The sequence below is a fragment of the Canis lupus genome, chromosome 10, assembly GCF_048164855.1.
Source record: "Canis lupus baileyi chromosome 10, mCanLup2.hap1, whole genome shotgun sequence".
NCBI classification, from domain to species: domain Eukaryota; kingdom Metazoa; phylum Chordata; class Mammalia; order Carnivora; family Canidae; genus Canis; species Canis lupus.
In genome coordinates, this window is record NC_132847.1 from 14,557,637 (window position 1) to 14,583,519 (window position 25,883).

The window sequence follows — 25,883 nt, forward strand, 5'->3', positions numbered from 1 at the left end:
CCCAGCCTGCAGATGTAGCTAGAAAGGATAGTCTGTATTTTGAGAGGTTAGACAGTTAGCAGGAACAACAGTGGGAGATAAAGTGGGTAAGAATATGAACTGAGGAATTCTATTTTTCGTTAATCATATTCTCAGTGTACCACTTCCTAACTTCATAATACTGGTCATGCAGTGTAATTTCTTTCAATTTTAGTTTCCTTGTTGGTAAAAAATAGGAATTCGTTCTAATAGTACCATATGGTTTTGAGAATCTAAAGTGCTCAGCAAATAGCAATTATAGAAATTTCACATAGAAATACAGGCTTCGGGCAGCCCTGGTGGCTCAGCGGTTTAGCATCCCACCTTCAGCCCAGGTCCTGATCCTAGAGACCCAGGGTCGAGTCCCACATCGGGCTCCCTGCATGGAGCCTGCTTCTCCCTCTGCCTGTTTCTCTGCCTCTCTCTCTCTCTATGTTTATCATGAATAAATAAATAAAATCTTAAAAAAAAAAAAAAGAAATACAGGCTTCTGGATTTTCTTGAGAATTTTGCATGTGTAGATTCCTGAATGGCTATGATATTGTTTACAGCTAAGTAATAGCTGCCCCTTTTAAATCAAGTATTTGCTTTTCAGTTTGCTGTAGTCCCCAGTCTTGTCTTCTCTGCTTAATTTACTCATGAATGTTACCTGCCTTACTTGTTTGGGCATTTGTATTTGTGACTCATGATATATTGCTGTTAAGTATATTTGAAAGAATATCTTCAGTTTCAGACCTGATATTTCTTTGGTGCTAGGATGAATCACTACAGAAAGCAGAAATGCAGACAGTGTTAACAGAGTAATTCGGGCAAGGGAATGCCTTGTCATCCAGGAAATTCTTGGGTGCACTGGTAGCACCGTGGTTGGCATATATGAATGATGCTCACCGAGGTATTCAGGGGAATGAAGAGCCTGATGTTTAGGCCATCTTGTGATAAGTCAGAAGCATACAACTAAAACCTGGAAATGTTTAGAGATGGAAGGAATTCATTTAATCAGACTACCTACATGTTCAGCAGTGTACTAGTTTCAGAGGTCACAAAATTATATGTAATAAGAGTCGTTGTCATCAGATTCGACAGGCGGTTTTAATACTGTGGATAATGTAAGAGTATCCTTAGGAATGTAGTCTGATCTTATTTTATAAATATCAAAAGAAGCACAGATAGAGAAAGCCTTGCCCACGTCTTCACTATTAGTTGATGTTCAAAGACTTCTTTTTTCTAATTCTTCATAGACAGGTAGCATCAGAGCAGTCTGGAAGCAGATAATGAGGATCCCAAGACCTGGGAGAACTGTTGTATTGCAGCAGGGTACAAAGATAGGAACTTAGGTATTGGAGAAAGTTATATTACCTTGTATAAAACTCATTGTTTGAAAATTAGAGTTAGAGATTCTTTTTGGGGACTGAAGGAAGTAATTGGCTATGTGGGATTAGCCCACATGGCAATATGTAGACAGCTTCTAGGAAGTACAGGCACCGGGTAGGACCTGAGGGTCTACTCTTTCCCAGAGACATATAAAAGCAGTGGCTCTTTATATTGAAAAATGTGAATTCTGCCCATAATCTGAAAGGACCTGCAAGAGAATTCTTTCCTACTTAAGCCTCCATATGAGAATGCAGCCTAGCTGACACCTTGAACACGTCTAGGTATATTGCATTCTTAATATATTGTTATAATGAACACCAGTGCTTTACCATCTGATTTGAAATACGTAGTCCATACTCCACTGTGATTTAAAAGCAGGACAGTCATAGCAATTTGTGGTGTGCTATGCAGTAGTGGGAAATGACAAGCATGCCACATAGGGGCTCACAACTACTCAACTTATGAAGCATGAAGCAGCCATAAAACATGTAAATGAATTATAACATGGATTCATTCCTAAATATAAATTTGTTTATTGAGAATAAAATTTGATGTAATCTTCATGTTTCATAAAATGTTACTATTCTTTCAATTTTTTTCCCTCTCCATTAAAAAATGTAAAGACCATTTTCAGTTCGCAGTGTACAAAATAAGCCACAGGCTGGATTTAGCTTATACACTGGAATTTATGGCTATAGCTAATAGCCAAACTTGTAGTTGATTTTAATACTGTTAGATAGTATTTGCATTATTATCCATTCTTAATAAAATATTTTAATTAAAAATCTAGTTTGTAAAAATCCTTTAAGGACTAAAAAATCTATTATTACACGTTTATGAAGAGTTTCTTGAATGTGGTGAACTGGATAGAGTTTAACAGGAAACAGCTTCATTTCTCATTAACCAATATTATCAGATATCTACTTTGATTATTCTCCCTTGCCCACTCGTAGATGATATCTTAGTTTCCATTGATTTCTTGTCACATATTGATTAGGATAAGTTCACTTTTAGTAATGGACTTATTTTCACGTGTTAAAAATATCTATTCCTGTTTTGAGGTTCAGTTTTAAGCTAATTCATTGCTTCTTTTAACCACTGTCTCCCTACCTCCCACTTTCAGGCTGGGCTCTTGCCTCTGGAACTTTCAGAAAGGGATTTGGTGTTGTCTCATACTTTTGCTCCCCCCTTTCCTTATGCTAGCCCTTGCTCCTTTACAGTTCACATTGGGTAAAGGTGTATGAAGATGAACGGGCAGAAGTCCTTTATGAAACGCTTTCAAAAGGTGTTTTTTTTGCGAGATGCTGTTGGTTTTTCAGAGGCTTTATCAGGACTTCTGTAAAGCAAGCAAGCAAACCTATAAATATTGCTGTGTATAAGTATGTGCGTACATTACAAAAAAGGTCTAGAGCATACACACCAAACTGAAAGTAATGGTTATTACCTCTGCATGGGCAGATGGGATGGAGGAAGGGGGTGTGGGTATCCCAAGGGGGCGTTTCTGCTTTATTATTTGATTTCTTATTACGTGTAGAATGTGTTTTGGGCATTTCATTGAATATGAAGAAAAATCTACATATTGAAAGTAACATGAAAAATTGCACAAGGAAAGTTACTTCCAGAATAGAAGTAATCGAAATATGGAAAGACCCTTTAAAGAAAGCTTCTAAAGTAAAGTACTGATATACTCATTACTTGAAGAAAAGTAGCATTTTTCAGGTGACTTTTATGATAATGTTACAGGAGGGAAAAAAATGGTCTTTCAGATAGGACATTAATTTTTTTGGATGTGGGTTATTTCTAAAAGTCCCATTTTGAAGTGTCCGTGGTGTTCAATACAATGCATAGGTTTTAAGTATTATTTTATGAGTTTGGACAAATTTATGCATCTGTGTAATCGTTTCCTGGTTAAGATGTAGAATATTTCCTTCCCCCTATAAAGTTTCCTCATGATACTTTTCACTCAAATTTCCCAACACCTTAGGTAACGCTGATGTGATTTCTATCGCCGCAGCTTGTTTTTTCTGATTGTAGAACTTCATGAAACTAGAACCATGTAATATGTACTTTGACTTCTTTCACACAAGTATCTGAGAGATTTTTTTAAATTGCTATTTTCTGTTTCATTTTATAACCCTATGTTGGATTTTTCAAGAAATTTGTCCATTAAAAAACCAACAGATTTAATTAATTATTTTAGAAAGAGAACATAAATTGTGGGGGGAGGTAGAAGGACAAGCAGACTCCATGCTGAGTGTGGAACCCAGTGGGGGGACTGGATCTCATGACCCCAAGATCATGACCTGAACTGAAATCAAGAGTTGGTTGCTTAACTGACAAGCCACCCAGGTGCCCCAAGAAATTTGTCCATTTCATCTGGGTTCACAAATTATTGGCATAAAGTTACTCATAATTGTCCTCAATCTTTTTAAAATTTGTAAGATCTTCAGTGATGTCCCTTTCAATATTGTTATTATCTCTTTGCATATTTTTCTTTTATTTTTGGTCATTTTTGCTAGGAGTTGTCTGTTCTATTGACCACTTTCAGAGAATGAATATTTTGGCTTTATTTTCTTTCTTTATTGTAAATTTTCTACTTCATTGATTTTGCTTCCGGGATAATTTCTTTGGATCTCCTTTCAGGTTCATTGACACTGTATTCTGCTTTATTTAGTCTGTTTTTAAGTGTATCTAGTGAAGCTTTTCATTTCAGATATGAGTCTTTTTATTCTAGAGTTTTCATTTTTTAAAATGATATTTTGGCATTTATCTGCTGAGAACTCCTGTTTTCACTCATTAAGACTATATATATATTTTTAAAGATTTTATTTATTCATTCATGAGAGACACAGAGAGGGAGAGAAAGGCAAGAGACACAGGCAGAGGGAGAAGCAGGCTCCATGCAGGGAGCCCGATGTGGGACTCGATCCCGGGACTCCAGGATCACGCCCTAGGCCGGAGGCAGGTGCTAAACCGCTGAGCCACCCAGGAATCCCCCTTAAGACTATATTTTCATATAAGTCCATGGGATATTAACAATAGCTCTATTAAAGTACTTCTTCAAGTTATGTCTAATTCGTTCTTTTCTAGCTTTTTAAGAAGAAAACCTAGGTTATTGCCTTAAAACGTTTTCTAATCTAGACATTTAAAACTGATTTTGTTCTAAGTGTTGACCTAGAATCAGCTTACAAATTTAATGTTTCATTATTATATTGTTAGAGTTTTTTCCCAATTTCTCATGTGATTTATTTTCAACTCATGAATTATTTAAAAGTTTATTTAATTTTCAGATGTTTGGGGATTTTCTGGATATCATATGGTTTTTGAACCTTTATTAATTTGCTTGTGATCAGATAATGTGCTCTGTAAATTTCAGTTATATAAGACTTAAATAATGATACAGCATATGATGATCTTTCTTGGTGAACATTTAAAGGAAATATTATTATTCTATATAATTGTATTTGTATGTTGTATTTTATAAATGTCAGTTAGGTGCAGAGTAGTTGATTTAGATCTACTGCATCAATATATATCCTGTTATTTTTGCCTCCTTTTTAATTTTCTTAAAGAATTATTTTATATTTTATTTTTTTTATTCATGGAGACACGGAGAGAGGCAGAGAATATAGACAGAGGGAAAAGCAGGCTTTTCACAGGGAACCCAATGCCGGATTCAATCTTCAGACCAGATCATGCCCTGAGCTGAAGGCAGACGCTCAACCACTGAGCCACCCAGGCTTCCCTATTTATTTATTTTAGAGAGAGTATGTATGTAAGTTGGGGAGGAGCAAAAGAAAAGAGAGAGAGTGAGAGAATCTCAAGCAGACTTCCTGCTGTGTGTGGAGCCTGCAGTTGTGGGTCTTGTTTTCATGTCCTTGAGATCATGACCTGAGCCAAAATCCAGAGTTGATTGCTCAACTGATTGAGCCACCCATTGTTAACATTTTCAACTTTGATGGTCTTTTTTTCTCTTTGGTTTTCTTAGTTTTAGTTTTGTTAATTTTTGTTTTTTTTTTTTTCAGTTTCTTATTTTGCTTGTTCATATTTATGATTTTTATATCTTTCAGCTTAATTGATATTTCTGGCATTATGAAATGGACCTCTATATCTTTGGAGCTTTCTTTTGTTTTGCTGTTTACTTTGTATGATAGTACTATAGCTTCTCACGCTTTCTTACACATCAGTTTGCATAGTACATCTTTGTGTCTTTTAGTATCTTTGTGTCTTTGTATTTGAAATAGTTTTTTACAGATTAATAATGCTGGATGTTGCTTTTTAATATAGTCTGACAGTTTTTCCCTTTTGAGATTATGGTCCATTTTCAAAGTCCTGTATGTATTTTGGAGTATAGTGTCTTGCTCTGTTTGTTTGTTTGTTTGTTTGTTTGTTTTTTTGTCTCATGTCTTCTTTCTCTCTTGTTCTAATCAAATGTTTATTATTTTTATATTTTGTCTTCACTGTTTAGTTATTCCTATTGCAGTTAATTTTTTTGTATTTGGCTTAAGTGTTAATCTATATATTCTTTGCTTGTTATTGGTCATTTCATATTGAATCACATCATTGCTCACAAATACAACAATCTTAAAATACTGTAATTCCATATACTAACCCCCATTTGTGTTGTCATATTTTACTTCCATTTTAATTATAAATGACACTAAACAATTATTTGTGCTTTAATTTTTTTTTAAGATTTTATTTATTTATCCATGAGAGAGAGAGACAAAGAGACAGAGAGAGAGAGGCAGAGACACAGGCAGAGACACAGGTAGAGGGAGAAGCAGGCTCCATGCAGGGACCCGATGTGGGACTAGATCCCGGGACTCCAGGATCACACCCTGGGCTGAAGGCAGGCGTTAAACCACTAAGCCACCAGGGATCCCCTTATTTGTGCTTTAAACAGTAATTTATCTTTTAAGGAAATTAATATTCCTAGAGTACATCTCTAATTTCCAGTACTCTTTTTTTTTTTTTTTAATTTAACATTTCCTCAATTTGTAGGTTAATATTTTCCACTGACTTTGGGATAGTTTGAACCATTATTTATTCAAAAAATTTTTTCTGCCCTGTTCTATTTTTTCATTTTAATAGATTTTTAACAGGTATTTAGTAGTTTTAAAGTCCTGTTTCTTTCTTGGAGTCTGTTTCCTTTGACAGCTTGGTTTCTTGGCTGTGGGTCACATTTCTGCTTATTTTGTATGTCTGATAATTTTTAATTGTATGCTAGACATTATAAATTCAACATTGTTAAGTGTTTGGGTCTTTTGTCTTTTTAAGTATGTTGAGTTTTGTTGTGGAATGGGGTTAATTTAATTGATAATATTCTTAATCCTATCTAAGCTTGGTTTTAGGCTTTAGTTGAGCCAGTGTAGGGTAGTCTTTACACTAGATTATGGTCCTTACTCTTTTGACCTGGTCTTTGTGATGTCTCAGCTGAATTCCTGGGATATTAATGAGGTTCCTCCACCACGACTACATATGAACTTAAACCTCTCCCAGGACTGTGAAGTGTTTGTAATGTTTATTATTCATTTAACCCCATAGTAGCCATTGTCTACTAGATATTTCAGAATATTGCCACCCATGCATGTAGTCTAGCTTTCTGCCTACCACCACCTACCCCCAGCACTGACCCACTGCTTCACCTTGTGTACCACATCCTGAAATTTCACTTGTTTCAATAGTGACTGATCTGTGATCACTGTGTACTACCTTTTTTTTCACCTCCTGTACTATAGTCAGAAAATTATCACTCCCTTGAGCTTGGGTAAAGGTGGGATTTCCTTTTGTGTTTGCTTTTTTCTCAAAGATCACAGACTGCAGTGCCTGTTATTCAATACCTGAAAACAGATGCTTTATAAGCTTTATCCATTTTTACAGTTACTTATAGCAGGATGGGAAGTTTACTATCAGTTACTGTATTATATTTGGAAACAGAATAAACAGTATATGTAGAACTCATTCAGTTTTACAAATACCAAACAGAGGCTTACAGTTTTATCTGCAAAATATGAATATGGCAGATATAATAAGAAACCTTGTGAACACATTGGGTGTTAGAACTAATTGCCTATTTGGGGGATTGCTGGAAATTAATCAGAAAATACTATTTCTTTCAACCCTTGTTATGATTGTATTATATAATCAGTTTCAGAAATAGGAAAAGAAGTCCTTGAAACTGATCCTGGTTTCCTTACTAGTGATTATGTTTTGAAGTCACTGCTTTAATTGCAAAGAATAGGAATCCATTCAAATTGTTCAAACAAAAGTAGGAGGATTGCTTAAGCTTGCAGAATTGAGGTATATGAGTTGGGTGAAATTCCTAAGAGAACATGACTGGGGAAGACTCCTCCAGAAGCCTTTTTTTGAGCTTTAGTGTTTTCATGTATATATTAGAAAATTTGAAAACCAGCCTTCTCCACCTTATTAGGTTGATGCCTACCATTATTTCTTAATCTTGTGAAGTTATTTTTATTTTTATTTTATTTTTTTAAGGTCTAGTTCAAAGTTATATAAGAATTAACTGTTTCCCATGTTGGGTGACAAGAAAGTTCTTTGTATTACCACTTCTGAAGTCCATTCCCATCTATAGTTAAAAATAATAATGTTTGAATTATTTGGCAATAAATATTTGAATGAATGAAGCTCAAATGAGAATGTATATTTGAAAAGACTTTGAAAATGTGTATGTATGTGTGTGTAGACATGTAGAAGACATTTTTATTCAAACATTTTATTAATTTGCAAAATGTATTCTCTTTTCTGCTTTTAAGTGAAAAATCATATATTGACTTACTGGTAAACTGAAATGATTTTAAATTGTAAGGTCTGGGTTAGTGAATGTATTTTGGCTTATAAAATAGTACATTTCTATTATATTTTTAATTTTTAATCAATTTACTTTGTTTTTGTGATCTCTTTGGTATTAAAGTATAGGAAAGAGAGTAATGGTTAGCTTAAGTCTACTGTGGTTTGATTTCAGTGGGAATTAACAAATAGCAGTAATTCATTGCTTGCATTTATGTTATTAATTTCCCAAAACTGTTTTTTAATTCTTTAAATTGACTATTTTTTTTTCTTAATGTTCTAGCTCTCTATCAATATCAGCTTACATCATTGAAAAGAGAACTTCGAAGACATGTTTTGCTGAAAAGACAACTAAGAAAAATTTTACGAATGGGATGAACAGGCACCAGTTAACTGACTACCTACTGCAATTTGAATGTTAACAATTACCCACCTGGTACAGTTAACATAGTGATGTACCTATTCTCACAATACCCTATTTCATTGTGCTTGTCTTGATTAAAGAATTCAAAGTGGAGTACCGCAAACTTGATATGGATAATAAAAAGAAAGACAAGGACAAATCAGATGATAGAATGGCACGACCTAGTGGTCGGTCGGGACATAACACTCGAGGAACTGGATCTTCATCCTCTGGAGTTTTAATGGTTGGACCTAACTTTAGAGTTGGAAAAAAAATTGGATGTGGCAATTTTGGAGAATTACGATTAGGTAAGACTATTTTGTTTATTCCATTATGTTGGAAGCATTTTTTTTTAAACTGAAAGTACTTTCTAATGAAAATGATATTGTTATTGCTTAGTTATTTAATTGTGGTAATTTTAAAGAATATAAATGTTGGAACTTTCTTTCGTATTTGTATTTTCATTTGTAAGGAGTTCCCTAGTATATGAATGTCTGTTTACTTGAGATCACCCATATGTAATATGAGGAAAAAGAAAGTAAAATAAAAAGTCTCTAAAAAGCTGAAAAAACACCTTTAAGGAGCCATTTTCAGGGTGCTATTTAAGAATGATATTTATGCTACTTTTTTCCGATTTGAAAACATGTAGTAACTGATCACTTTAGGAGGGTATGTATGGCTTAAAGTCAAGGTAATATACTGAAACTGCATAAAAATCAGAAGAATTGGGGCACCTGGATGGTGCAGTCAGTTAAGCATCCAACTCTTGGTTTCTATTCAGGTCCTGATCTCAGGGTTGTGAGATTGAGCCCCGGCATTGAACTCAGTGCTCTGCTTAAGATTCCCTCTCCCTTTCCAACTGCCCCTCCCCGTTTTTTTCTCAATACAAAAAAAAAAAAAAAAAAAAAAAATCAGTGAAATTTACATTATAATACCATCATCCCCCCCCCCCCAAGTACATTTGGGGTGGGGCTGATATATATTATTATTTTTTGTTTTGTTTCTTTTTTTAGAGAGCAGGTAGTAGGGGTGGAGGGTAGGGGCAGAGGGGGAGAGAGCGTGAGAGAGAATCTTAAGCAGGCTCCATGTCCAGCATGGAGCCCTAGGCAGGTTTCTGTCACATGATCATGAAATCATGACCTAAGCTGAAATCAGAATTGGATACTTAATTCACTGAGCTTTCAGGTGCCCCAAGAAATCTATATTCTTAAGAAAGGACACAAAGTGTTTTAGTGTCCTAAAACAAACTGATTCAGTTTGTTTTAAATCAGGCAGTTTTGGTAAATTGATCCAATTAAGCCTAACTCTACATTTAAGGCAATTGAACCTCAGTGAGGGACAGTTACCTGCCAGATGTCACACAGCAGTTTAATGACAAGACTCTGAGAGTAGCCTCTAGCATCTAGACTTTTAGCTAATGTTAGTACTGTACAGATGTGGCTTTCTTGAGTGAAGAGATAAGAAGAGGACAGCATGGTTATATGAGCATCAGTACTGAGGTTCCTTGAGGACTGGTCAATGGACTACCAAGAATGGAAACTTGTGAACTAAAAAGGAAAAACTAGCTTTACAATTTTCCTTAGATACAATCCCACTACTACTATTTAGTAGGAAAAATCCATTTGTATGTTTATCTACTCAATTACTTCTTTTCATCTTGTAAAGCACTCTAATTTGTAGTTAATCCTTCATTTTAATACTATTTGTTTTGTTAATGTGCACTAAATCTTTGCATGAAGCAAGCCAATAAAAGGCAATGACATACTTTGTAAAGAGCTATGATTGATGTTTCCAGCAACTCTTGCATTTCAGTAGGGACTCACATATTTGAAAGGGTGAATATTTTATAGTTTATTTTCTGAAGGATATTGAGTTAAATATTTTGAAATTCTTAAACTGTTTCAGATACAGGAATTAGAAAAAACAAGATTATTTACTTGTATAACTCTGAGCACACTTCAACCATCCAGTCAAAATGCATTGCATATCTGCCATGTGGGAGGCTTGATTAGGCACTGGTAATACTGGAAAAATATAAAATTTGTCCCTGCTATTATGGAAAATATAAGTCATGTAACCACTTGAGGCCTCACATTCCTCAACTTTAAAATGGAATTATTTCTGCTTCCTAGTTTACTGTGAAGATGAAATTTAGATGATAATGTAAAAGGACCGGCACTATACCTCCATGTTTTAGGAAGACAATGATTGTTCTCCTCCCTTAAAAGATGGTATCAAGATTTTTGTTGTATTTTAGAATGAAAACAATGGCATGTTGTATGTATATTTATTTAAATTTATATATGTAAGTGAACTCACAAGTATATAACATTTCATATATATGTATTTGTATTCTTCCTATCTTTGTGGATATGACTACAGTGCTATACAGTACATTGGCCAATTTTATTTAAAAGTTTCATATAATTTATTTCAAAATAAGTACATGCATATATATTTACACACACACTTATGTGTGTGTATGTATGTCTCACTGTGTGTGTGTGTATACACACAAAACAAATCTAGCTGACCGTTTTACTGGGGCAATATGAGAAACTATGCGTACCATATACTCAAACTGTATATGCTATATATAGTGAAAAAGCAGTAAAATGTCCCTTTCTTTTCCAGTCTTTGAATAATCAGTAATAGGAACAAGATGATTTTATTAGCCCATCTGTCCATCCATCCATCCATCCATCTGTCATCTACCTGGTTGTGTATCTGTATCTAATCCATCTATGGTTATTATATACTTGTATATATTTATTTAAATGTATGATCTATACTCTGTGTATTTGTGTTTTATATAATATAATAACATCTATACTTATATAGATAATTTAATCATTTTATTCCTTTTTATTGATAGGATACTAAAGAAAGTAGCATTTTACTCCTTTTTTAAAGGCCCCAGATAATTTCTCTATATAAAAAAGTTGTTCAGAGCATCATTCTTTATGTACCTGGATAAACATGCTAATGTTAAAAGCTGGTTTGGATTCTAAAAGTGCTTGCTTTAAAACATTTTACTCCTCTTGAATATTTGATTTCTGGCCCTAAAATTTTTGTGATTAGTATTAGGTGAGAAAAAATACAAGCTATACATGTTACAGGTAAGTAACTTTCAACAAAGATGCTATTGGCATTTTGAGCTGGACAGTTTTTTTTTTTTTTTTTGTAGAGGACTGTTCCAAATACTTCATGTTTAGAACTTCTGTCTTCTTGGGCACTAAATGAAAGTTATACCTCTGCATACAGCCCCAAATTCTTTTCCCTGCAATTTTCAAATGCCCCAGGAGGAGACAGTATTATGCATTGTTGAAATTGCTCTTACAGGTAATTATTAAGAAAAAAAAAAAGGTTGGACATAAAACTGTCCAATTGCCTTGAGAGTAAAAGAAAATAGATAAACATTGTAAATAATCTAAAATACATTTAAATAATTGATAGTAAATTTTTACTTGTTTTTTATTATAAAATGATCAATTTAATGTATTTTCGGTTTTATTTTATCTTTATACGTATTGGTGGTGAGGCTTGCCTTCTTCATATTTGTAGATCTCTTTCTAGCTTAGTTAACCTAAACTCCTAGAAATATTAATAGGTACTGAATGAGAACATAGCTAGCTAAAATATAGTGTTTTATTATATATATATTTTTTGTTTTTCTTCTATTATGTTTTGACATCTTTTTTTTTTTTTTTAAAGATTTTATTTTTTTTATGATAGTCACAGAGAGAGAGAGAGAGAGAGGCAGAGACACAGGCAGAGGGAGAAGCAGGCTCCATGCACCGGGAGCCCGACGTGGGATTCGATCCCGGGTCTCCAGGATCGTGCCCTGGGCCAAAGGCAGGCGCCAAACCGCTGCGCCACCCAGGGATCCCTGTTTTGACATCTTAAAAAAAATCTTTCTGGAATGGGGAGAGACTGCTCCTGCTGGGGCTAGCTAATCTTAGACATAGCAAAGGACTCAGTTGGGAGCATGCCTTTGATCTGCAGAGTATCCAGTCCAGAGCCTTATCTCCTCTGTCTGGCCTGTGTATTCTAAGAGACAATCTTCTTTGTTAATCATCCCATGGGTAGGTACAAGACAAGAGAGACCATATAGTCCAAAGACCCTGGAATTATTTGCCATGAGAATTAATCCAACTAGTTAATCCTGAACTGTTTGTCCTGCCTTGCCTTGGCTTTCTGTAGAAATGCCAATAAAGGTTGGCCTAAGCTCCCTTTCCTTTGTTTCTGTCTCCCACCACTTGAACCAAACATGATACTTCTCCTGTGACTCCCTTGTCTAGGACCTGTGAGCATAATAAACTTTGTTTTCCTGAGCTTCTTCTGTGTCCCCTCTTGGGGCTACACCTGAGTGACTCTCTCTTAAAAGAACATAAAACAAGGGTGTTGGGATCCCTGGGTGGCGGAGCAGTTTGGCGCCTGCCTTTGGCCCAGGGCGCGATCCTGGAGACCTGGGATCGAATCCCACGTCGGGCTCTCGGTGCATGGAGCCTGCTTCTCCCTCTGCCTGTGTCTCTGCCTCTCTCTCTCTCTCTGTATGACTATCATAAATAAATAAAACAACAACAACAACAACAACAAAACAAGGGTGTTACATATAGCTTTATGAGACACTGTACCTGAAAAAAGTTATTGTAACTTTTGATATAATTAAGGATACCACAGGAATTTCAGTATCTGCTCATATTTTTGTTTCTTCTATGTAGTTCATAATCCTTGTTTGATTGGTTTTATTTAAGAATTGTTTGATTGAAAATTCTGCAGGCCTTATGATATATATCAAATATACAGATTTGAGTGCATTCATCATTTTTATGCTTATTGATTTTCTACTGCTACTAGCTGAAGCATGTTATGGAACTTAACTGAAAAATGTAATAATAAGGAACAGATTGTGATATTCTAAAAAAGAGATCCTAGAATATGGTGGTATTAAGCAAAATAATTTTTGTGGTTTTTTTTTTTTTTTTCCCACATAATACAAACCAGAGGGGGCATACTCAGGGCTGTCGAGGTACCTCTGCATCCTTAGTCTTTGTGTGTAAGGTGACTGCTGGTCTGGCTGTTATCTCCTAGCTAGCCAGCCAGCTAGCAGGAAGAAAAAGGGCCAGGACAGCACACATTCATTTTGGAAGTGAGGAGTGGCAAACCTTATGTCCACTCCTACCTGGAACTTAATCACATGGCCACACCAAGCTGAAAGAGAGGCTGGAAATGTAGTCTGTAGTTGGACAGCCATTTTAATACTGAGTCCTTCTATTATTATAGAATGGAGGGCTTGGTTATTGGTGGGTAAATAGTAGTTCCTGCTGTAAACACATATATAGTTTCTGTAGAACATAGTTTTCTATAATAATTACCACCCCAATTCCCCAAATTGGTAACACCATCTTTTCAAGTTCAGTGTAGCACAAAGCTCTACCAGAAATATCCTTTGAAATTGGATTAAAACGTCAGTTAATTGGAACCATTCTACTTGGAGCCTTGTCATAACTGGATTCACTTTACACATACACTCCCTCCTTCTCATTCACATTATACACACAAAGACATGCTTTACACATTGTTTGTTCATACATAAAACAAACTTTGATTAAAAGCCAAGTGTGTTAGGTATGTTAGGTGACGTAAATGCATTGGTAATATTGTTTCATCATTGTTCATGTTTAAAAATATAATCCTGAGTTCAGCAAAATATATAATGTTCAAAAAAAAGAGGGTGCTTTAAGGATTTAGTGCTTTCTGCTCTGACCTAAAAGTAGACATTTAATCCTATAAATGCCAGTAAAAATAGTACTTATAGAAGAATTTGGTATATTTTGGTTCTGTGGACTCTATATTTAACTTCATCTCTTGTCCTGTGGATATTTTTCCTTGGATACCTGTGACTAAACATCATATGCATAGTAGTTGTGAAAGGGTAATAATGTCTTGAGGAAATACAAAGTCTTTTTTTTTTTTTGAAAGATTTTACTTATTTATTCATGAGAGACACAGAGAGAGAGAGAGAGAGAGAGGCAGAGACACAGGCAGAGGGTAGAAGCAGGCTCCATGCTGGGAGCCTGATGTGGGACTCGATCACAGGACTCCAGGATCATGCCCTGAGCCGAAGGCAGATGCTCAACCACTGAGCCACCCAGGCGTCCTGAGGAAATAAAAATTCCGTCTTTGAACTCAAAACAGAATTATTCCTTTGTGAGATACTAGTTCCTCAAGATGAAGTTCCTCACTGTATCGTTAAATGATTCACTCTGTGCCTGCTCGAGGAAGCCTACAATGTCATATATAATGTATTCTCAAAAGTATACATGAAGGCACATCTAAATGTTGAACTAATTGACTAAGAATATGGTATGTTTCCTGGTATGATTTTTTCTTTTTACATATTTATGGGATCAGTGAGTACCTGAATATAGCTTAATGTTCATGATTAATGTTCATGATATATAAATTAATGTATTTCTTCACAATAAGAAATATTGGGCACTCCTATTGATTTCCATCCCTGTGCTCATATCATGGGTAATGAGCCCTATGCTATTTAGCATTAGTATGAATGCTTGTTTTTTTCCTATTCATTTTTATAAAATAAGGACAAAATTCAGAAGAGTATTACAGTATCTGTATGAACAAATACTGTGTGCATATGTGAGACTGAAATTTTGCTTAAAAGGTTTACTGCCATTCCTTTAGCTGCTTTAGAAAAGGAAGTTAGGGGTATATGGTAGAAAATTACATGTGTGAAAGTAGGTGATTGCCTATTCTGTGTTCAGCCGATGTGAGTGGGGCCAGTTACTATCACAATTTAAAAAATATGCTATCATTTTTCTGTTTTTCTCATAAAAATTATACATGCTTATTGAAAAAATGCTGGAAATTCAGAAATCACATTCTATTTTTTATTCTTTTTACTGTACTTGTGAAGAAATACATTAATTTATATATCAAATTGTCTTCATACACTTATTCCAAAATTTTCTGTACTGTGTAATTTGGGATACTGATGCTGCCCCTTTGGATTTTTCTACGTTATTTTCAGTTTTCAATGCCGAAGATTACTGTAGTTCATTTGACTTCTTTACATAGTAAAGCTGTTAAATCTTTATTTTGATTTGTTATTCACCTGTTCTTTGTATATGGTAAACTTTTTCAGCATACAGAGGTTTAACACATTTTGTGCTGTCTACTCTATGTAAAATCTTTTTCCACCTTTTTTTTTTTTTAAGATTTTATTTATTTATTCATGAGAGACACACACACAGAGAGGCAGAGACATAGAGGGAAAAGCAGGTTCCTCATAGGGAGCCCGATGTGGGACTTGATCCCCAGACCTGGGATCATGCCCTGAGCCAAAAGCAGATGCTCAACCCCTGAGCCACGCAGGTGTCCCTTTCCACTGGTTTTAAATGATCAGAAAGGAGTCTATAAATTGGGTGATATTTTTTCTTGTTTTATGGTTTATATCTACATTTAAAAATATTCATAATTTAATTTGGTTATAAGGTAAGTTGCTAATAACCATTTTCCCCCTCTAGTTAGAGCCAGTTATAGAATAATATGTTTCTTAGTTTATTTCATTTTTAATATAGTCCAGATATTTTCTATGTGTTCAATCTACTTATTAGATTACATATGAGCTCAAATGAGAATACATCCCATAATAATGAAGAATTTAAAATTAGGTGGTGATTGGGAAAATAATTTGTATTCCAGTTTTTTAATTTTCACATTTTTAATTTTTTTATTTTCACTTTTTTTTGTTTGTTTTTTATTTTCACATTGTATTCTGGTTTTTAATGTAGGAGTTCTGGTTTTGAAATTTATCTTAATCGGTGTTTGACTGTAGTTTTACTTTGTGTATTGTGTGCAGTATTCCAGCAAAGTAAGAATCTTTCCATTTTTGTAAGTGGGCTAACATATTTATTAGTATTATTTTCTACTTTGAATCCAGGTGAAATGCTAAATAAGTCATTGAGTTGAAGATTTGAGATTTCTTTGTCATTGAAGTTTTTGCTGCGTAGTTGGAAGCAAACAATTTTGCTTTATTTAAAGATTTGTTTATTTGAGACAGAGTGAGAAAGCACGAGCACATGCGTGGGAAGGTGGGCAGAGGGTAAAGGCCAGGGAGAATCTCAAGGACACTGCTTGCTGAGAGAGGAGCCCGAGGCAGGGCTAGATTACATGACCCTCAAGAGTGGATGACCCCTAATGGACTGAGCCTCCCAGGTGCCCCCCCCTTTTGCTTTATTTAAATGTATTTTGTGCTCTTTTTTTCAACCAGCGTAGAGTTTTACATAATACATCTTTAAAAATTAATTCTTGGTAGACTGACATATTTTCTTTCTTTTTCAAGGGAAAAATTTATATACAAATGAATATGTGGCAATTAAACTGGTAAGTTCGTGTTTCTTATTTTTCCTTAATTGATTTCCTGTTTTGTCTTTGATGGTTAGCTTAATGATTCAAGCATTTGGACATAAATGTCCTTAGTCTTCAGGATTGCATTCTTTGAAAATACATTTCCAGGTAGCTTCCAAAAAATCTCTGCTTCTATTGATATTTTTTTTTTTTTATATGGTTTGACCTTCAGAGATTCAGAAATTATTGATGTGAGTGGAGGATAACGGGGAAAGCAAACTCCCATGGGACCTTTCTGTAGTCCTAAATGTGCCAACTCTGACATCTGTAAGGCAGCTCTTATCTGGAGGAATTGGGATCTGGGAATTTTTATAAGACTGAACTTACTTCAGGCACAACTTTTCTCTCTGGTTTGCCAGCCAGGTTTCCCTGAGGTTAATCATGGTTTGGTTTTTCCAGTCTGCTAGCCATTGTCAATCTTGCTTCTGCCAAAATAACCACTGTTATTCGGGTAATGTGACATTAATATATAAGGAGAGACTATTAAAATAAGAGGCAGTGGAGAGAAATAGAAAAACTTTTGGGATGAGATAGAAAACTGTACTACTTAATTTGAAGTGTCTTTGTGATTGTAGACCAAGCTTCAATGTAACAAATGCTATTTCTTTCACTGAGAAGTAAAGATGCCCAAGAGGGTTGTGACTCCACCAGAAGAAACTGGCTGACTGACATGTAGTTTGGGGCTGGCTTTTATCTAGATGAGTTCACTTTAGTTTTAAGATTTGCTCTTTAGCTTTAGGATAGGAAGTCTAGTAGGTCATCTCTTAAGATTGACCCTGACAATTAAAGGTGGATTTACAGTAATCATTCAGTTCATACAATCAGTCAAGCTATCAGAGATATAAATATTTAGAAGAGTTAACTTTCTAATTTAAAATGAGGTATTTTACTATGACATGCTCAGAATGCCCAAATCAGTATAGACACGTTTGGTCTCTATAGGCTGATCTGCATAGAAAGCTAGTTAAAATGACAAGGTTCCCTTCTGAGCATGAAATCAGAACAAGGGTTGCTTTGTATGAATCACAATAGGGAGGCCCAGGATGTAGGCATTGGACAGTGTTTGAAAGGGCATTGCTGACTTTCACTTCTTTGGAATTCTTCCTTTTTCCATGTTCAAGGCCAGCAGTCTAGGATCTAGACATTGTGTGATGTTGGGAGTGGGAGTGGCACACAAGGACAGGAATGTGGCAACACCCGTAATTCTGTGTACTGCCACAGCAGCCTATAGTGAGCAGCTCTACTCACAGAAGCTTGTGAATGTTGTTGAACTGATATGCTAAGACATATCAACCACTGTTTCAAAGCAGGAGCCACTGCTTTAGGCTCACCTGTCCTTGTGTGTTCCAGGAATTAATTTGGTGACCCTTAGATCTTTTTATTCTCAGATTTGGGACTTATTTACCCTCTTGGCACCACTGATGCCTTAGTAAACATTTAGTATGTCATCATTTTAGTCTTTTTGTTTTTAAAGATTTTATTTATTCATGAGAGACACAGAGAGAGAGAGGCAGAGACACAGGCAGAGGGACAAGCAGGCTCCATGCAGGGAACCTGATGTGGGACTCGATCCCAGGACTCCAGGATCATGCGTTGGGCCAAAGGCAGGTGCTAAACTGCTGAGCCACCCAGGCATCCCATCATTTAGTCTTATATATATACACATGTACTTACAACTCTTTTTAGTTTATCTTTGTGCCATGTCACTATCCCCTTAGTTATTTTTTCCTTTTTTTTGGACAGTCTCCCTCTGCTCTGATTTGCCCCTTTTTTATAAGGCACAGTGATCAACACTACATAAATAATAGTGTTTTTTTTTTTTTTTTTTTTTTTTTTTGTGGAAATGGCAGTTTCTTTTGATCTATGTCTGGTATTTTGAAGTTTATAGAATCACCTTTGCCTTGAATTCATCCAGAACTATATTGGTGAGATAGAAGACATTTCATATAAACTATTGGAGCATATTTTGGTACTTAGTTTATTAAATATTTATGTATATAAAATTTATAAATAAATAATAAAATTTCCTTATATATTTTCTTGTTTGTATATATTGTTTTTAATGCATAACATAATTTTGTTCAGAACCTGCCTTAAAAGTTATCAGTTGAAAATGCTATATGTCTCTCTACCTTCAGTGCCATCTGATTTCTGTATTTTGGTACAAGTAGGGGCATTTTGATAACAGTTGTGTTCAGAGAGCATATTTCAGTGACTACTTTCCATTCTGCTCTCTCTTAGAAAGAGTTTCACATTTATTTAATCTTATCCTAGTTCAGATTGATAGTTTGTTTCTGGGTAATTTGTTAATCTGACCTTAGCTTGTACCCTCATATGTTGTTGTTTGCACTTATCTAATAACCTGGTGTTCATGAATAATGAAAATGTCAGCCTGTTAGACTTTTGTTATATGGTGGTGTAATAAAATTTTATTGCTAGTAAAGTACTGGAATCAAGCTGAACTGACTCACCTAAATTAGATCTGAGTTTCTGTTTTTATCTGGGAGTTTTAGTGAGTGAATAAGTTATGTATTTAATTTCACTGGTGATTGTATAAGGGGCATCTTTCATTACATTTTATGGTTATGTACTTCTGTATAGTTAAGTGAAGAATTTATAGATATTATAGCCACTCACTATGTGGAAGGAACTGTTTTAAGTCGTATAAATGTATATATGTATCAAATAAAATAATCATATGCATATTGGTATAATGAGAAGGATAAAGTGTTATCCCTCTAATAGAAGAAGACACTGAGAAGTACAAAAAAGTTAAGTAATTTGCCAAAGCCACTCAGCTAGTATGTAATGGATTTAGGATTCAAACTCACAACAGTGTAGTTTTAGTGTCTGTGCTTTTAACTGTTTTACTCTCCTGCCTCTCAAGAGCTGAGCTCATTGTTTTCTCTTAAAATAATACTTATGACTATAATTGTTCCCCTGGGATTTTACACATTCTTTTTCTGAAGTCTTTTTCATGGGTTATAGTTTTCATTAGGATATGCCTTGGCCATAGATTTGTTTTTAGTTCTTTTTGTTTGGGATCTGTATTCCTCCTGAGTTTGTGGTTTGCTGTCTTTCATCAGTTCTTGAAGATTCATAGGAGGTACTTCTTCACTTGTTGCTCTTGGTCACTTCTCTCCCTGTTGTCCTCCTGAGACTCTTATGAAATGTCTGTTAGACTTTCTCCTTGTGTTGTCTAGGTCTCTCATTTTTTCCACTGTATTTTCTGTTTTTCTTTCTTCATAATGCATTCCATATAATTTCTGTAGAGGCATTGTACATTTTCTAGTTCTGTAGACATTTTCCCATGTATCTTCCAAAGTCTTTCTTCTATTGTGTTACTTTGCTGGCAGACTGAGTTTGCAAATTCAGTTATTGAAGTCATAGAAAATTTTTTGAAGTTCTGTTGGTTTTGTTTAAATATTGTTATTTTGTTTTACTTTCCTACTGGATCTTGTACAGATTTCCTGTTACTTTATGATATAGTTTCCTGTTTTCTGCAGATATTTTCACACATTTATTATTTATTTCTTCTATCTAGAGTCTTGCTTTTATGTTGTTTCTCTGAGTGTATAAATCTCACAAACATGTTGAATGAAAAAAAGCTAGACACACACACATATAAAACATGCTGTATAATGTCAGTTATATGAAATCCAACAACAGATGAAACTCATCCAAAGGTGATAGCTTTGAGCTTCCCTCAGACTGCTTCTGAGGGAAGGATGATGGAAATGTTCTAAAGGTTTTTTGAGGTGGTGGTTGTGGGAATATATGTACTTAACTAAACTCATGGACCTAATGCTTACAAACTGTGTGTTTTATTGTAAGCTATACCCTAGTTAAATTAAAAAATCTCTTGTTGCTCCTGTCAAAATTTTCATACTTTCATCTTTGTTCTTTCTCACTTGTCTATGCCTTCTTTTAATCTAGAACCTTTACATGAGAAATACACAGTTCAGAGATGAATTCTTGGAAAGAGGAGAAAGAGTAAGGGCTATCATTTCCCTAGCCATGAATGTTCAGAGTATAATTTTCTTCAGGGTCAAAAAGTCAGACATATAGATTTCTTTACTGCTTCATCTAATAGCCACTTAACCTTATGTACATTTATGGCATCAATTGATTTTAACTGAATGTAAAGTTGATTTTTATGTGGATCTGACAACCTTAGAGAAAGAGAAACCTTAGAGAAAGATGCCTAGTAGAATATTAAATTATATAAGAATTGACATTAAGATTTAGAACATTTGGAATTGGGGCTTAGTGATGTTTTAATAATTTAAATATTTTTTGTTATTTTTGTTTATTTTTTTAATTAGGAGCCCATGAAATCCAGAGCACCACAGCTACATTTGGAATACAGATTCTACAAGCAGTTAGGATCTGGAGGTAAAGTCTTGTATTAATTTTTAAATTTGTAACAAATTGTTATAATAACTCTTCGGTTTAAAAGAATAGTATTTTAAATTTGGTTAAAATGAATCCCTTCTTTAAGGCTATGCTTACAAGACATTTCCTTACTAGAGTCTTAATGTTCTCTTTTTGTTTTAATTATGACTTTTTTTGGAGCTTACTTGGTTGGTGCTAATATGAATAGGGAACATTGTGAAAAAAATTTAACTTGAAAATACAAGATGCATATGACTTCTAAAGTCTTAGCCTTTTTGGTGATATTATAGTTACTGAAATGACTTAGGACAGTGGTAGGCTGAAAAGTGGCCCATAAAAGATACCCATATCATAATCCTTGGAACTTGTAAATTTACCTTTGCAGGAATGATGAAATTAAGGATTTTGTGATGGGTAGATTATTCTGAATTATTGGATAGCACCTCAATACAGTCACAGATGTCCTTGTAAAAGAAAGACAGATATTTTATATACACCAAGGAGAAGGCAAAGTGGTTTTAAAATGCAGATTGCTTATATAGCCATAACAGTGAATGCCGGCAGTCACAGGAACCTGGAAGAGGCTTTCAGGATTCTCCCTTAGAATCTCCAGATAGAACATGCTCCTACCAATACCTTGATTCAACCTAATGAGAATGATTCCAGGTTTCTGGCTTCCAGATCTGTGACAAAATAAATTGCTGTTTTAGCCACAAGTATGCAGTAATTACATTGTCTGTATGAAGTTAATAAAGGTGATTTTTTTTTTTTTTAGTACAGGTGTATTTTTATATGAACTCTAAAATTAATGAGCAGGGATATTTTTTGCCATTGGAAAAAAGCTAATAAGAAGATTTCCTATAGTATGTTGCGTTGCCTTTATGTAAATGCCTCTCACAGCTGTACGTTTTCTGTTCACTTCTGTTCTGCTGACTGTAATGGCTCTGTATGTGTAGTTCCTTATCAGGTAGGGATATTTTGTTTCCCCGGATTTAATAAAGTGGATTTATTTTCTTGTGTCTTTTTGTAAGCACATGTTTTTATTCTAGTTGATAGAGCTGAGCACTTCTTAATACGTTATTAATTTTGCACATTCTTTTCTTTCTTTTTTTTTTTCCATTCTTTTTTTTTCTAACAGCATACTTTCCAAATGAGTAGTCACTATAGGGACAATAAGTTGACATTTTGTATTAATATTTTTATCACTGAAGTCTTCTCATAATGCATTTTTAAGTCTGATAACAGCCCTCTAGGAGTTATCAAAATTATCATTGACAACTGAGATTTAAAGGATAGGGGGATAAAACTAATTATGTATGAAACCATACATATTAGTTAGTACTAGCAAGTGATAGCCCTAAGAAGCTAAGTGAAAAAAAAAAAAAAAAAAAGAGTTTATTGGCTTATCTACTGGAAATTCAGGGGAAGGACCTATTATTAAGACATTATTGTATCCAGGACTTCAAATACTGCCATCAGGAACATTCTTGAATTTGTTTCTGTGCTCTGTCTTTGTGTATGTATGTAACTTTCATTTTCTGGTTGGCCCTTTTTATGAGATGGCGGAGGTGGTTACCAGTAGCCTAGCTTAGCAATTACCATGTCATTTTTTTCCCTAAAAATTCTAGCGAAAGTTCTAGGACCGAATCTTACTGTCTTACTTTGGATCTCATGCCTTTCCTTGTTTTAATTGCTGAATTTCATTGCCCAGGTTTAGATCTTTTGCTCATCTCAGGAGCTACTGATGACTCTGGGACTAAGAATGGGGCTACATGGTTGCCTGTTGGGAAACTGAGGTGTTAATCAGAGGAAGATTGGATGCTGGGGAAATAAAGACAGCAGATCGATCATTACTTATACAGTAAGGCTATCATTTGGAAAAATACGATTGAACACTTTAATTAGAGAAGAATGAATAGGTCAATTTAGAGTTTAGGGAGTCATTGAATTGAGTACCAAATGTACACTTTTATTATTATATCTTTGCCTTCTTTAACTTTAAAAATTATGTCAGGGTAGTAAAAATGAGGCCTACGTCTTGACCACTTGAATGCCATAGGGCTACAGTGTTCCACAGTGACAGGGTCCACCATATAGAGGACAATCAGTATATATTAGGACGCTTCCCTGTGCTCCATGGCATAGCATTTACATAGATTGAAATATGAATGGTATTGCATGAAGCTGATGAAAGTGTGAATATTTTTGAGTATTTTATGTGAATCGTGAATTTAGGTTACAACAGAATTTTTATATCAATCATGAATTTTAAAAACATTTTGAATGCCCATGTGAGCTTTGTAGAAAAAACAAGTGTTTAGTTGTTGGGGAAGGAATGATGATTTTTTAAAATAGTTGGATTTGGGGGGTGCTGGCTGTCTCAGTAGAGGATGTGACTCTTGATCTCACAGTCCTGACTTCAAACCCCACAGTGGGCATGGAGCCTAATAAACAAAAAGTTTGATTTTGGAATTGATACTTGAAGGGGTTATATTTTCAGACTGGTCTTAATCATAAATGAGTCATCCAAGGTAATTTTACTTATAACTCTCTTAAAATATTTTAAGTTTTATTTAAGTAGCAGTTTGATTGTTAGTATTCTCTTTAAGAATAAGTATAATTAATTAATACTGAGACTCAGTGATCTCCTAAAACTTGACCCCAAGAATACAGACAGGGTGTTTCAAAAGACATTTCTCCAACTATGTAGAGATGGCCAATAAGCACCTGAAAAAATGCTCAATATCAGCAATCATTAGAGAAATATAAATGAAAACTGTAAAGATATACCACTTCATATCCATAGAATGGCTGTTATCAAACCAATAACCAGTAAACAAATGTTAGTATGAATGTGGAAAAATCAAAGTCTTCGTGCATTGCTGGTGGGAATGTAAAATGGTACAGCTGCAGATGTTATGGAAAACAGTATGACTGTTCCTCAAAGAAAATTAAACATAGAATTACCATTTGATCCAGCAATTCTACTTCTTATTTATCTGTACAAAAGATTGCACGCTAATGGATATCATACCCCTGCGTTCATAGCAGCATGATTTGCAGTAGCCAAAAGATGGAAACAACCTAAGTGTCCATCAACAGATGAATGGATAAACAAAGTGTGATCTATACATACGATGAAATGTTATTCAGTCTTTAAAAAGAAGGGAAATTTGGACATATGCTACAATATAGATGAGCCTTGAGGACATTATGCTAACTAAAATAAGCCTGTCACAGAAAGACAAATACTCTGTGATCTCTTATTTGAGGCCCCTAGAGTAGTCAGATTCGTAGAGACAGCAGAATGGTGGTTGCCAAGGGGCTGTAAGGGGATAGGGAAATAGGAAAATATTATTTCATAGGTATGGAGTTTCAGTATGAAGTGATGGAAGGAAGAGTTCTGGACATGGATAGTGGTGATGGTTATACAACGGTGTGAGTATTTCCCTCATGCCACTGAGCTAAACACTTACAAATGGCTAAAATAACAGATTTTATGTCATGTGTGCCTGACCACAGTCAAAGCAAAATTTAAAAGATGGATTTATTTAGGATTATTTATTGGGCTATCTGTGAAAAAAAAAATAATTTCTGTATTTTTAACCTCCTCTAAGTCCGTATGTCTCTGTTTCTCTGAAATAGAATATTTCCTGAGAATATCTCTGTTTTCTTTTGTATTTGTTTCCTGAATCCATTCTATACGGACACTGAAACTATTCTATATAACATTACTGCAGTGTGTACATGAGGGGCTGCCTCTCTCTACTTAGCTTTCCCCAGGATTAGAGTATTGTTTCATACCATTACTGCTTTCTGTAATAGATTGCAAAAAATGTAATGTATTGAATAGTCTTGTTTTGTCACATACAGTCAGCATTTATTGAGTCAAACGAAGATCTAGATTTGGGAATCATCAGCATATAGGTGGTTTCTAAAACTAAGGGAATGACTGAGATCCCACAGGGGGAGAGTATAGAGCATGATGTAAGAAGAGGAACAGAGACAAAACCACACTGACCACTGCACTGGGCACAAATGACTTTTTCAGTCATAAAAATCACAATAGCAGTAGTTTACACAAGGGAAGGGATGTTTTGTGAGAAAAAATGAACAAGCAGTTCTCAGGTAGACAATTGTAGGGTTGATATAGCTGCTCACAAGTAAGGAATTGTGCTCCTGTTTTTAGTATGTGGCTTTCATCATATGGTCCTGAATTTCTTCAAACGGAAGGAAGAAAACAGATGAAATTGCTGTCCAAATACTTCCAGTTCTCTTTCCCTTGCCTCCATTCTTAAAATCTAGTTATACATGTATGACCTTAGTGGGATCAGAAATTCTGTGTACCTAGAATTGCACTCCCTCTCTTCTTTTCTCTTTACTTTTCCAGTGATTTTGCTCTCTTCCCAAAGACCTGTTTGCTCTTCTGGATTATCTTGTGCTATTAGTG

The 25,883-nt window shown here is 34.8% G+C and overlaps 1 protein-coding gene across 17 annotated transcripts in view; it reads left to right on the forward strand.

Annotated features, from left to right (window-relative positions):
* The window catches only part of CSNK1G3 (casein kinase 1 gamma 3), a 107,660-nt gene that overhangs the window by 25,790 nt on the left and 55,987 nt on the right, over nucleotides 1–25,883 (forward strand). For 15 of the 17 annotated variants that reach the window (XM_072840792.1, XM_072840782.1, XM_072840789.1 and 12 more), the window contains exons 2-4: nucleotides 8,483–8,910; nucleotides 16,974–17,014; nucleotides 21,364–21,433. In XM_072840792.1, coding sequence (XP_072696893.1) covers nucleotides 8,733–8,910; nucleotides 16,974–17,014; nucleotides 21,364–21,433 — 289 coding nt within the window. In that variant the 5' untranslated portion in view covers nucleotides 8,483–8,732. Of the gene's footprint in view, nucleotides 1–8,482; nucleotides 8,911–11,866; nucleotides 11,945–16,973; nucleotides 17,015–21,363; nucleotides 21,434–25,883 lie in introns of those variants that run through there. The other 2 variants (XM_072840799.1, XM_072840793.1) reach the window with 2 other exon arrangements.